This window comes from Globicephala melas, chromosome 4 (genome assembly GCF_963455315.2).
Source record: "Globicephala melas chromosome 4, mGloMel1.2, whole genome shotgun sequence".
Taxonomy (NCBI): Eukaryota; Metazoa; Chordata; class Mammalia; order Artiodactyla; family Delphinidae; genus Globicephala; species Globicephala melas.
This window is the reverse complement of record NC_083317.1, coordinates 48,100,481-48,115,283: the sequence shown is the minus strand read 5'-3', so window position 1 is coordinate 48,115,283 and position 14,803 is coordinate 48,100,481. Positions and strand designations below refer to the sequence as shown.

At 37.1% G+C, this 14,803-nt stretch overlaps 1 protein-coding gene across 18 annotated transcripts in view; it reads left to right on the top strand.

The window, feature by feature from the left end:
• Positions 1 to 14,803, top strand: part of ABI3BP (ABI family member 3 binding protein) — a 262,547-nt gene that overhangs the window by 137,770 nt on the left and 109,974 nt on the right. For 14 of the 18 annotated variants that reach the window (XM_060297984.1, XM_060297987.1, XM_060297994.1 and 11 more), the window contains 5 exons: positions 632 to 706; positions 11,431 to 11,496; positions 12,656 to 12,730; positions 13,287 to 13,361; positions 14,336 to 14,410. In XM_060297984.1, coding sequence (XP_060153967.1) covers positions 632 to 706; positions 11,431 to 11,496; positions 12,656 to 12,730; positions 13,287 to 13,361; positions 14,336 to 14,410 — 366 coding nt within the window. The remainder of the gene's footprint in view (positions 1 to 631; positions 707 to 11,430; positions 11,497 to 12,655; positions 12,731 to 13,286; positions 13,362 to 14,335; positions 14,411 to 14,803) is intronic. The other 4 variants (XM_060297993.1, XM_060297992.1, XM_060297983.1 and 1 more) reach the window with 3 other exon arrangements.

Below are 14,803 nucleotides of genomic sequence, written 5' to 3'. Positions count from 1 at the left end.
GAGATTTTAAAAACCTTTTCTCTTACTCACACTTCAAGCCATAACATTTCTTGTGTGTTTCATTGCAGCTCCGAAAAGCCTTCCAGAATTTCCTCAGGCAAAAACACCCTTCCCTTTTGAGAAACCTGGGGGCACCTTGGGTAATAACAGCACCTTAAATCTGGTGTTACGACGTGGGTGGTGATTGCTTAATTCTGTAGGACACGTTTACTGGATCTTATCTACGCAAACCTCAATGAACTGCTGAATTCAGTCAACTCAGACAAACAAGTGGTTGATTGGTTTAAAAAAAAAAAAAGCCAAAAACAACTATTTCTCTGATTGGATTTTCTACAAATTCAGTAACAATTATCAATCTATTAATTCCATATATAGCCCATTTAGTTAGTTTTCCGTCCTCAAAAAAGTGAGAGTATGACACCAAACTCTAGTCTCCTTCTAGTCTCTACTCAAATGCTCTCTGAATGGGTGTATATTGATTTCTTCTTCATATGTGATAATGTTTAATTGGATCAGTATGTGTTTTTTATTTCAGGCTACTGGTAGCCACTTAACCACACCAGCAACCTATTTCTGTCTCTTTATCCTCTCAAAAAAATTCTCAGTGAATTCCATTTCTTTTTTGCTGTAGCTTCAAGTCAAAAGCCATGGATTGTGCCTACACGTAAAATATCTGAAGATTCCAAAATTCTGCTGCCTCAAACTGGTAATTGCATTCTTTTTTTAAAAAATAGATTGGAGCAACAGTATGGAATAACTTCTCGTTTTTATTTTTATAGGTTGTTTAGTTGATTATCCATATACTTTGTAGTAAATGGTAAAGTTATAATCCATTCTTGATGCTTAGATGAATTTCATTTTTTTCAATACAAAAGCAAAATGCTTTTGCATTTGTTTTAAAGATCTGTGTTTTAATGTCTGGATATACAGTTAGAAGTCTGGCTAGAAGGTGAACTGTGAATTAGCTTATTGAATTTCTAGAGATCTCTTTAGTGACATGAGAGCAGTAACAAAAATAAGAATCCCATCGTGATCTGATTTAAGAGTATGAATTTAATATTTCCCTTGCAGTTAGATATTTGCCTCTCTTTCAGTAAAATATCTAATGAACATTTGAGAGTTTACTTTGTGCAAGATATTATTACTGAAATAATAAAATATGTAAACATAAAATATGTCCTAAAATATGTAAACATATTGTGATATAGAGGAAAGACCACAGGTCTTGGCACTAATACTGGAACTTGGTTCCAGTTCTGGCTTTACTACCAACCACATATTTTAGCTATTTTTCTCTACTTTCCTGGATCCTGGTTTGCTCTTTTGTAAACTATAGCAATTGGTTTTTTCTCCCGAGAATTCTTGTGTTCCAACACTAAAATTGATTGAGTGAAATAGCTTCCTTTTTAAAAAATAGATTTTTCTCAATTAAAGAGTTTTTGCGTTTACGTCTTTTCTTTGATGTCTAGTGGTCAACTAAAGAAAATATTCAGCATGTGAGAATCATAAGAAAACCTCAAAAACCATTTTGTGTCATTACTTCTATGATTTCTGTTTTACTTATTTGTATTTTAATTTTGTGAACCTTCTAGTGGTGATTTTTTTGAGTACATATAATTAGTATATAATGTAGTTAGAAGTTCATGTAATGATGTTAAACACACCCCCATTCGGTGGTATCCTCCAGAAAGGAGTCCAGCACAGGATTGGTTTGAGAAAGGATGAGAATGAGCCTACAGACACATAGATCTTAGTCAAATGATCCTTTCTCTGGTGAGTGTAATTGATTCAGATCTTAGCAAAAGATACAAGGATGGCATCAAATGAAGTAAGCATGTCTGTTACGGTCCTCCCTAGTTTACTCACGTGGGAAAACACTTATAAGTTGGTTATAGTTGTCAGCCAATACAGAGAAGCCTTAAATTAGGTCTTTCTAAGCCTTGATTCCCCATGTCACTGACCCTGAAATTCTAGTGCCATTACTCAATGTGGGTGCAAGAACACCTTCAGAATTCAGGTCACCTGAGTCTAAAATCCAGGCTCTGGGTGGACTTTCATACTGAGCCTCTAGTTCTGTTAACACAGAGGCACAGCTGCACTGCAGACTGTGGAACAATGCTAGTCTGTGGGCGTGTGTGATGGTTTATCTGCTGCACTGTGGCCCAGCTGGCCTGACCCCCACGCCCTTTACAAGTATCACATCTTCCAAACCAAAGACTGTTGGGGCCCACTGAGTTAGTAGAACACTCAGGTCCCTTTTATCTCTCAACTTCTGGGCTGTAAACACAGGGCATGTAAGGTCTTCCTGGTTTCTCTTGAGCAGCCTCTAGATTTTTGGTGTTTATGATTATTTAAGAGCAAACTGACCAAAACCTCCAGGAAACCACTTATGAAATTTCAATGCCTAGGATATGAATTATATATAAGCCTGAATTGAAGCAAGCTTTGGGGGGGGGGGTAGGGAAAATACGTTTGCAGGTGAATGTTGTAGAGTTACAAAGAGACAAAGATAGATGAGATTGGAATTCCCAGTAAAAGAAAGGTTCCTTTTGCCTTAATTACAGAAAAGGAGTATTCTGGTTTTGCCCGGTGGAGTATGAATAGTTGCTAATGCCGCAGGAAGCAGTTTCATTATTCAGCTGCTTCCCTCCTGCTAGGGCCACCTTAGGCTGCCAGAGAACTTCCAAAAACTGTCGACTGCCAGCTGTCTGTAGATGAAGTGTGTGGGCCTGTCATGGGCTGTAACAGTTCGGTCGGTATGATTGCAGGCATACGCATAAGCCACAGAAACTTCCTAGCCAGCCCTTACAACACTGAATTGTTATGACTGGGCTACTTGGTATGATGTTTGGAGAGAGAGCATTGGCATCACCAGGGAGCTTGTTAGAAAGGCAGAATCTTGGGCTCTACTTCAAATCTGTTGAATCAGGATCTGCTTTTTAACAAGATCTCCAGGTGATTTGTGTGAGTATTAAAGTTTAAGAAGCACTGCCTTAACACTGTAGTCTGTAATACTTCACATGGTACAGATAAGAAGCATCGAATGTGGTCAGTTACAGGACAGGAGGCCTGAAATCAATGTAAAATTGGTTTCTTAAAGTGGGCGATTAAGTATTTCTTGTTTCTGCTAATATTTTTAACACTCCCATCTACCTCTTGTATAAATATTCTGTGGCATCTTCCTAACGTGTTAAATTTCAAATTAAAATTCATCAAATGTGTTACTTGTGATTTAAAGAGTTGGTATATTCACACAACGCTTTTATTCATTTCACCCTTTGGTTCTCAATTGACTTTGTGTGAACTTACACAGGCACTAAGTTTCTGTTTCCTATTTAGTTTCAACATATATGATCATTGTATTTTCCAGTTACTCACATGGCTTCCTAATGCAATTATTTGAGAATTAAGGAGAGAGAGAGGCAGAGATAGTACTTGAATGCCAGTCCATAAAATCATTGGTCTCATTTTTAGTTGTTACATCTTTTGAAGAAATGATATATTTCAGCTGGTATTGATGACATCATTATAGCGAAATGAACATATTTTGTTTTCTCTCTTGGCATGCAATGCATCTGTATTTACTATGTCAATTACCTTCAGCCAAAGACCACCAGGAACACACCTGTATTTGAACAGAGTTAGGTTTATTTACTTTTTGTAACAATGGAGAATGCAGACCATGAGGAACTGTGGATCTGTTAGTAAGAGGATGTTATGGGATTTAGTCTTGTGTTAGGTGATCCTGGGGAGTGTTTAAGGAAGTGAAACTTTGCTCTGAATTGGATGCTGTCTGAAAATAGGAATAATTTGTGACAGAATATCTTAAGAATTCTTAACTAGAAGGCAAGAAAAGAAGAGTGAGACTAAAGCTGTGACTGGTAAAGATATTAGCCAGAATATGAGGACAGTAATTTTTGTGTTCATGCGTTTGTGTCCCACACAGTTACAGAATGGTCTTGTTTTTGTCTTGGTCCATCTTTGTCACCAAGTGAACTTGTCTGATGTTGATGTTCTTTTCAATTGTCGATGTTCCGTAGGTGAACACAACAGCCTAGCTGCGAGTGCCTGACCAGCACCTGGATGCCAGGGGCTGCTTGTTTCTTTATCAACCATTAAACGTGGTTTATCAGTACCTTTTGTAAAACTCATTTTCCTTCAACGTTTACTGGATTTGTTTTCCACATTTACTTCATACTCTGTATCAAATAATCAGAATGCATGCTCTTAAAAAGATTTCTGTATTACTTTTGTCAATAAAAAGTTATATGGAAATTCTAACTTGCATGTCGAATATTGAAATCATTTCAGTAGTTGATGGCAAGAGTGGGATGGAGTATTTGGAATTTGGGGTGTCCTAGGAAATCTGAGAAGTGCAGTCATCAAACATACTCTTCCCTACATTTAGTCTATTGGCCCCAATCCTTCATTAGGGCTGCATTTTGTGATCTCATTATTTGGAATTGTATTTCGTTTAAACCTTCTCTAAAGTATGTTCAAGTGGGATTGACTGATTTTGCTTTCCTTAGCAAATCCACCTTTTCTTAAAGGACAGAAAGGAAATTATAAAAATATGCTCTTTAACTATATGCCAGAATGTAAACTTATTTATAAATTCTAAATTAAAAGAAAGTTGGCCATATTTTAGAAATACTTAAGTGCTTATAACAATCATTCAGAAAAGTCCATCTTTCTGGTGATGCAATAGAATTGGTCTTATGTTCTACTGGAAGGTAGCCAGTAGAACATGGTTGGAGAAGGAGGATAGAAATCAATGTTCTGTTTCTGGCTTGCTAATGCTACCAGTGTTAAGCGTCCTTAATTTACTTGGTCATCCCCTTAAAAGACCATCATTTAGTACCAGGAGGGATTTGAACCTTAATCAAATAAAAAAAAATGGTTTCTTCATATAACCCTAGATGATACAGTGTGCTTATTTGCATCCTTAGAAAACTCTCCAGCCTGTTCTTCCCCTAGCATGCCCAGACAAACTGACTTTTCTCTCTAATTGTACAGTAACTTATTACTAAGATGACAGTTCCTTCTGGCATAATTATTTCCCCTTGAGCAATAAACAGTTATCTTTAGAGACTTCCCTTGACAGAACTGAGGATGGCCTGCCTCAGTCTTTTCATTAGAATCCACTTTGGGAGCTCCCTTTAGGAGTTCATTACTAATTATTTTCAGTGTTTCATTCTTTCAGTGCTTTGTAGAACTTTAGTAAATTGCTATATGCACTTAAGCTCTATAAATTATTTAAAGCCTTGAAAGCTGAAGTGATCAGCATGCCTGAGGAGTGGTATACTGGTTGGAAAGTTTCGGCCACAAGTGGTTTGCTCACAGTGGTTGAAAAGAGGTTGAACTCTGCATTTGGACCTTATTGTCTTCCTATGAGGTGTTGATTAGCATAGATCTGGCCCACCAGACTGAATTAAGCCCTAGAGAGGAGAAAAAATAGGAATAAATGGTGGCGTGGATGCTTTGAGATCAGGAAAATAGAATTTAAGTATACAGATGGTTTGCGGATTTGCAGTGGCCTCTTAGAGATTTACAGCTGCAGCCTTTGGTTTTGCTTCATGAGCATTTTCTTGCAGGCAATATATTCACAAATTTCAAGGCCAACCGGAAAGGTATTTTATTTTTCCATGATATGAAGAGAGCTTTATGTACTTATTTAAATGGTACTGAGAACTCTGTGTGTGGTGTTTATAACTGCTTTTCTCATCCAGCTACTTATTGATGGTCCTGTTGTATTTTCCCCTTGTGTCTTTATATGTGTGTTTAGGATTCTATTTCCATGGCAGGGTATGGCCACGCAAGCATATGGCAGGTAATTGTGTAGTAGAGGGAGAGATTTGTGTGCACGCATATGTGTGTTATAAAATAATTAAAGGATCTGTTCATTTATTCTCATCTATCCTTACTAAGAGCATAAACTACCCAACTGTCAAACTCATTGTTATTTGTTCATTGTAACGGAAATCTAGCCGATTATTAATTCCACTGAGTCTTCCCATGTACAAGGCTCTGGGGTAAACCTTGAAGACCATAAAGAGCATGACAGGCACAGTTTCTATCCTAATGAGGTCACGAGGTCTTTCATCTAAGAATTTAAAAAGGAGTCTTTATACATATGCAGTGGAATATTATTCACCGTAAAAAAAAAAAGATGGAATAATGCCATTTGTAGCAACATAGATGAACCTAGAGATTATCATACTAAGTGAAGTAAGTCAGACAGGGAAAGACAAATATCATACGATACTACTTATATATGGACTCTAGAAAATGATACAAATGAATTTATTTACAAAACAGAAACGGACTCACAGACATAGAAAACAAACTTATGGTTAACAAAGGAGAAAGGGGGTGAGGAGGGATAAATTAGGAGTTTGGGATTAGCAGATATAAACTACTATATATAAAAGAGTTAGGGACTTCCCTGGTGGCACAGTGGTTGAGAGTCCGCCTGCCGATGCAGGGGACACGGGTTCGTGCCCTGGTCCAGGAAGGTCCCACATGCCGTGGAGCGGCTGGGCCCGTGAGCCATGGCCACTGAGCCTGCGCGTCCGGAGCCTGTGCTCTGCAACGGGAGAGGCCACAACAGTGAGAGGCCCGCGTACAGCAAAAAAAAAAAAAAAAAAAAAAAAAAGAGTTAAACAACAAGATCCTACTGTATAGCACAGGGAACTATATTCAATATCTTGTAATAAACTATAAGGGAGAGTGGGAGGGAGATGCAAGAGAGAGGAGATGTGGGAATATATGTATATGTATAGCTGATTCACTTTGTTATAAAGCAGAAACTAACTTCAATAAAAAAATAATAAATTTAGAAACAGTCCAACAAAAAAGTCTTTCACATAGTTATTAATATTCATGGAATTTGAATAAGATAAATTGATGAATTCTTGATCATTGTAAAGGCCTTGTCTGTGTGCCATCATATGTTTCCAGAGCAATATCAAAGTATTTTTATTATGGAATTTGCATCTAATCAGTTTTTTAAAAGTAAAAATAAAATGTACAGCCAACAAAACATAATTTAGCAATGTAGTTTTAGGAAGTTATAAGCAAATGAGAAAATTGTAGTGTGGCTTATTTCATATTATTTTTTTCTCTGAAAAATATAAAAATAAAATTTAGTTATCGTGATTATAAGCCATTACTGTTTTTTGAAAGAAACTAAAATTGCTTTTTATAGCCTTTGAATTGAACTGCCTATTTTACTAGCATTAGACTTCTCCTACAAATTTTAGTCCCATTTATATTCTGTGAATGCAAGATTAGAAAGAGTGCTTAATGACAAATGGCTGGAGAATGTCACCCACTAAAGTAAACATGGGTGACAGAAGATGTTTGCCTCTAAACAATAATGCATGATGGCATGTAGAGTCTAAAAAATAGAAGGGTTTACCCCTCTTAGCTATTTATCAATTTTATAGCTGGAGAAGCCCTTTAAAAACCAGGGATACCTAAGCATTTCCTGTGTTTCATTCTGGTATAGAAAGAAGTATATTTACAAGAGTTTTGTGGGGGTTTTTGTTTTTTGGGGTTTTTCTTAAATTTTATTTTTTTATACAGCAGTTTCTTATTAGTTATCCATTTTATACATATTGGTGTATATATGTCAATACCAATCTCCCAATTCATCACACCACCACACCTCCCCCCACCAGTTTCTCCCCTTGGTGTCCATACATTTGTTCTCTGCATCTGTGTCTCAATTTCTGCCCTGCAAACTGGTTCATCTGTACCATTTTTCTAGGTTCCACATATATGCGTTAATATACGATATTTGTTTTTCTCTTTCCAACTTACTTCACTCTGTATGACAGTCTAGGTCCATCCACGTCTCTACAAATGACCCAATTTCATTCCTTTTTATGGCTGAGTAATATTCCATTGTATATATGTACCACATCTTTTTCATCCATTCATCTGTCGATGGGCATTTAGGTTGCTTCCATGTCCTTGCTATTGTAAATAGAGCTGCAATGAACATTGGGGTGCATGTGTCTTTTTGAATTATGGTTTTCTCTGGGTATAAGTCCAGTAGTGGGATTGCTGGGTCATATGGTAATTCTATTTTTAGTTTTTTAAGAAACCTCCATACTGTTCTCCATAGTGGCTGTATCAATTTACATTCCCACTAACAGTGCAAGAGGGTTCCCTTTTCTCCACACCCTCTCCAGCATTTGTTGTTTGTAGATTTTCTGATGATGCCCATTCTAGCTGGTGTGGGGTGATACCTCATTGTAGTTTTGACTTGCATTTCTCTAGCAATTAGTGACATTGAGCAGCTTTTCATGTGCTTCTTGGCCATCTGTATGTCCTCTTTGGAGAAATGTCTATTTAGGTCTTCTGCCCATTTTTGGATTGGGTTATTTGTTTTTTTAATATTGAGCTGCATGAGCTGTTTATATATTTTGGAGATTAATCCTTTGTCTCTTGATTCGTTTGCAAATATTTTCTCCCATTCTGAGGGTTGTCTTTTCATCTTGTTTGTAGTTCCCTTTGCTGTGAAAAAGCTTTTAAGTTTCATTAGGTCCCATTTGTTTATTTTTGTTTTTATTTCCCTTGCTCTAGGAGGTGGATCAAAAAAGATCTTGCTGTGATTTATGTCAAAGAGTGTTCTTCCTATGTTTTCCTCTAAGAGTTTTATAGTGTCTGGTCTTACATTTAGGCCTCTAATCCATTTTGAGTTTATTTTTGTGTATGGTGTTAAGGAGTGTTCTAATTTCATTCTTTTACATGTAGCTGTCCAGTTCTCCCAGCACCACTTATTGAAGAGACTGTCTTTTCTCCATTGTATATCCTTGCCTCATTTGTCATAGATTAGTTGACCATAGGTGCATGGGTTTATCTCTGGGCTTTCTATCCTGTTCCATTGATCTATCTTTCTGTTTTTGTGCCAGTACCATACTGTCTTGATTACTGTAGCTTTGTAGTATAGTCTGAAGTTTAGGAGCCTGATTCCTTCAGCTCCATTTTTTTCCCTCAAGACTGCTTTGGCTGTTTGGGGTCTTTTGTGTTTCCATACAGATTGTGAATTTTTTTGTTCTAATTCTGTGGAAAATGCCATTGGTAGTTTGATAGGGATTGCATTGAATCTGTAGATTGCTTTGGGTAGTAGAATCATTTTCACAATATTGATTCTTCCAATCCAAGAACATGGTATATCTTTCCATCTGTTTGTATCAAGAGTTTTGTAAAGAAGTCAAGAGTGGTTGATTTTTGGAGAACTCTAATTTCCACCCTGTCTTATCCTCTGACATCCATTACTTCAGAGTCAAAAACTCTTGTTCAACCCATGAAATGAGGTAGTAGTGTGCTTCTCAGAGCTGCCCAAACAACATAAAACTTCCAGTGAGTGGTGTTTGTGTGTTTTTAGCACTCAGCTATCAGAAACTCCAGAAATAAAAATATCAGGGACCAAACCTGCTGGCAAACATGTGATTTTAATCTTAATTATATTTGAGAAAATGTTTGCAAGTAAGAGGTCCCTGACAGTTGGGAACTTTCAGATGTGAGTCACAATTGCCAGAGGATGATGGAAGGAGGGCTTCTTTCTCCAGTACAGTGTCTTCTGGGAATAACTTGAGGGAAGATGGAGGCCTGGCTTGGAACCTCCAGGATGGAAGGTCCTTGTTAATATGGAAAAGAAGTAGAAAGAGGGTGAATAAATATCATCTCTTGGAATAGAGTACAAGAATATAAGAAAGTTGGTCCAGTGTCACTAGATGGACGGGAAATGTGGGAGTTAGGATAACATATAGACAGTATGGTGTTTTTCAAAAGCAACAGTATAAAATATAAATAAGTCAGCTATTAATTCACAATTTCTTACCTAGTACAAGGGGTTTAAATACAAGTTGGTAAAGTTTTCCTGATTTGTCTCGTAGTTAGAGCGAGCTGACTTTGCTGGATCCATGATTTGAAATTGGCTTAAAGTGAACCTAAGATCAGCAGCTGCCAACATTTTTGTCCTTTGAAAGATGAGTCATTCTTATCTGACCCTTTAAAACTGTAGCTAGACTAAAGAAAGCTTTACATTGCAAGGTAATAAATTTACTCTTGGGATATCTGCATATTTTAACTCATAATATTCTTTCTTTTTTTGAAGATTTTGCAAAGCAGTAGATTCACCTTCACAAACTGAAATATATTTCCTGCCTCTTTTGTATGCAGTGCAATATAATTACCCTCTCTGCATATCAGACTGTGTCGCAGGCTCTGATCTTAGCTTCCCTACAGCTTCAACTAGCAATGGTTCAGTATCATTACACTGTCACTAAATTACAAGTAGCCCCAATGTGTAAATTTTCCCATGAGCTCCTGCCTTTATAGTTTATTTCTGTACAGCCGTTTTCAATGGGCAAGGGAAGTGACACCTGCCTCCTGCCTCCTGACAGTTCATGCTTCCTCTATACCTCTCATTACCATGGTGACGGCTCTTTGTACAGAAATGGGAACTTTCTAATTTTGATGCTGTTTTTGCTTGCAAATTCAACTCTTAAGTGAACGTGAAAATTATCCCTACATTAAAATCAAGCTGTATTGTTTAAGGTCACCCTACTTTTCTTTATGTAGAATATAAAACTTTAAACCCACCTAGATTATAGATGGGCTTTTGGCTCCATGGAGGAATGTAGAAAGCTGCCTCTAGGTAAAATGGCAGGAAGGATGGGACAAGAGGAAGGTGCTGGTCTTAACTCTGCCATTCCTGGCCCTGCTAATGGAATGGGAAATACGTCGAATTTGACAGTCCCAGTGCGTGACCACTAGCAAATGTCCTCTGCCCAGTGAATCTCAATTTTATCATCTAGAAAATGGAGAAACTACCCCATTGTCCATAACATGGGGCTAATGTCTACCTCACCTATTTCTCAGGGATGTTAAGAGAGTTAAATAAGTTGATATATGAGAAAACGCTGTGCAAACTATAAAGTGCTGTACAACCTGCAAAGTGCTGTGCAAACTGTAAAGTACTATCCAGACATCATGATGGTGACTTTTACTAAGTACAAAGACTAAGCTGTAGTCTCTGTGCAAATACCTCAGTGTGACTGCTGTTTCCTTCTTTGGAATTCTCAAATTGCCATCTGATTTCATTTATGTTTGTATTCTGAAGCTATTTGATTTACAGCTGGCACTACTTCCTTGTAAATAGCACTATGCTCACATCACCCTAGGGGTCAGTGTCAGGGCTCACTGCATAAAAGCCTTTAGTTCACGGCAAGAAGGACTAGAGGCAAGTCTTTTAGTGATTGCTTACACGTTGCTGACATGACCAGTAGCCCACAGCCAAAGCTCACTAACACCTACATGAAAATGTCCTCTTTCAGCCAGCATGAAAATATGTCATGAAATCTTTTAAAATTAAAATTAACATCTTCTTTTTTGTTTTACCTTTTCTTTTAAAAGCCACTTATGATGTTTTCTCAAGCCCTACAACATCAGATGAGCCTGAAATATCAGAGCCCCACACAGGTACACCCAGCCTCTCAATTCTTGTTTTTGGATGCCAGGTATTCTGACAATACTGCACCTAGTTCTCCCTTTCATTTTTGCCAAATGAAAAAGTGCGCTCTCTAGAGCTCCACAGGAGAGACATGGCAATCTGTGTCAGGGAGATGAATTCTACCCACCTCTCCCACTGAATGATTATTTCTTCACATCCATCAGTAAATAAACTCTGCCACATGTGGGAGATGCAGATAGATTAGGTTGCCACTGAGGCACAGTAGAATAATGGCCTATCTCTCTGTTGTTCAGAGTCATTCTAAAAAGCTTTTAGATTCTTAGTTTTCCCTGGTGTAGTGGTTCTCCAGTGGGGGTGATTTTGCTCCCTTCCTCCTGAGGAAACATTCGGCCATGGCTAGATATACTTTTGGTATCTGGGGAAGGTCTTACTGACATCTAGTTGGTAGAGGCCAGGGATGCTGCTAAACACCCTGCAATGCACAGGACAGCTCCCACACCAGAGTCATCCAGCCCTAAAGGGCAATAGTGCCAAGGTGAGAAATCCGTCTCTCGAACAATCATGTCGCTCATTTGTCTATAGAAGTTCAGTTGGGTCTAATGTTTGGCATTCACTTACTGATCCATCTACGGTGAGTTTAATTCAGTCCAATAGTTCCTTCTAGCAAGTATTTATTGAGCACTTACTAAACTAGGTACTGCAGGAGATTCAAAGTATATAATACTGGTCTCTGCCACACAAAGACATATGTCTGGTATTTGTGTGTGTGTGTGTGTAGCCTTATCTTAGCTCTATTGGTGCCATGATAAATAAAGGCAAATAATTTTAAATAGTAGCAGAAAATGTTAAGAAATGAAATAGAATGCTAAGAGTAGATTCAGCTAGCAGTTTAAGAAACAGAGGGAAGGAACCAGAAAAACCAGTTGAAAACAGTTCAATATATGAAACATTGTTTTATCATGGTTTAACATTTGAAGTTTGCATGTTTTTAAAAATGAGGTCATCTTCAACTCCTAATGAATCACTAGTTTTCAAATGTTGGTCAGCAATCTCTCAAGTGTTCTTGATATTTTTCCCCATTTGAGGCATAATTTATTACTCTGGAATTTGTATTTTATTCCTGGGGCCTTCTACTGCTTTTAAAAATGTTGACATTTATTCCAACAGCAACAAGCGATCCATTTCTGGATTCTGTCCCATCTAAAACTTCTAGAACTCTTGAACAGCCAAGGGCAACACTGGGTAATGTTTTTAACAGAAAAATTGTGCTTTGTTTTCCATCGAAAGAAAATCCATGTAAATGCCTTTCTTCCAAATGACCATTTAATTCCATCACATCTAATCATTTATTTCTTTCCTATTTCTGAATATAATATATATTTTTTCCTGTAATGCAGGCATCTTATGTTCCATTTTGGGCTCTCTCTCTCTTTTTTCTTTTTAAACCGTAATAGATGATATTTTTTCCATCCTTAAAGGAATGAAAAGCTTTGAAAACTGCATGGACATCTTCATCATCCATACCCTCCCATCTCGTGTGTTTGTGGCCTGTATCACCTCTCTTCCATGCATTGAGTCTGCCTCGAGTCAGCTACTGAACACTCTCATTCTGACCTTTTCTCCACTTTAAATTATCATTTCATCCACCAGCTTTCAAGACAACATTCATGCATTTTTCATCCTTCATCATGTCCTTGTAGCATGTGCTTTGTAACACCATCTAAAAGCATGCTGAAACTCTTAAGATACCTCATTTTAACTGGAATTATTTGGTGGGATGGGGTGTTTGTGTTTTCAGCTCCGAGTGAAACACCATTCGTTCCTCAAAAACTGGAAATCTTTACCAGTCCTGAAATGCAACCTACAACACCTGGTAACTAATGACATTCGTATAGTTGTGTACTTTGAAAGAATGGATAAAGTGACAAAAAGAATCAGTCATGTGTTGGCCTTTTCAGAATATTTTCAGTAGTAAACATTTCCCTTCATTCTCTACCATGAAATTCTTCAAAGAACTGGGGTATCTGTCCTACTTAGCCTTGTGATAATCCTTGAAGAATTTTCATAATCTTGGTGTCTCTGTATTTTTTTAATTGAGGTAAAATTAATATATAACATTATATTAGTTGCAGGTGTATGACATAAAAATTTAGTCTTTGCATACATTATTTTGAAGTATTATTCCCTTTCTTCTTGTTATTCCCTATACTTCTTTCAAATTTGCCACTGGAAAATAACAGCAAAATTATAGATAATAATTATTTTAAAATACATTCCCTTCAGTTAGCATATTTAGATACCACTTGGTCAGACTGTTTTTCTCCAAGTAGCCTAAGTATAAGGAGCATCAAGTAGGCTCTGCAATCCTGGATATGATAAAGAAAGATGAATAAAAGAGTAAAACACATATACTCTATAATAGAAAATTATTGGAATAATGAAGTTCATTAACTCCTGGTGAGGTTAGTAGTGAGATATAGAATTAAAGAAGTTCTGAACCTTCCATTCTCTAAATCTCAAATATTTATGCTTCTCCCGTGCTGTTCAGTAAATCACCTTTTGAGTTCTTAACTGTACCTTGTGTTCTTAAATCCCACAAGGGTCCTCCCTTTCCAGTACAGTTAAGTGAACAATGTACCTTCAATTCTCATATAGAATTTAATTTCTTTTGACTCAATCAACACTTATTGAGCACCTACTGTGTATAAAACACAGTGCTGGGCATTCTAGGGATACAAAGAAATAAAAAGCAGTTCTTGCCCTCAGGAAGTTTACAAGTTTACAGTTACAACCTGACTGACCCCTGGGAAATACCATTTATCAAAGCTATATTAAATCTTCTTTCAGCTCCCCTGCAAACTACATCTGTCCCTTCTACACCTAAACGACGCTTCAGGCCCAAAACACCAAGAACTAAACCTGGTAAATAACTGTCTCTTTAACCTTTCAGGATATTTAATTCCAAATAGATAATGTCCATCTACTTACAAAAAGAAACGATTCTATAGATTAAACATTCTCTGTAAAATTTGGAATTGACTGAAGATGAATAAGTAATATAAAATAACAAGGATCAAACATTTTCAATAAGATCTTATTGAAAATTATGTGAATGATGTTCTTTTTTTCTGGGAAATACTCTTCTTTAATCAAAGTAATACATAAAGATTTTTTTTTAAAGTACTACAAGGCCTAGATTGAACAAGAGGAGTCCACTGCCCTACCCTATTCTACGCTTGAGACCCATTCTCCAGTTCTTTAGCATGTTTCTTTCGTATTTACCTCCACATTTCTAAGTAATATGCTGCTGTTTCT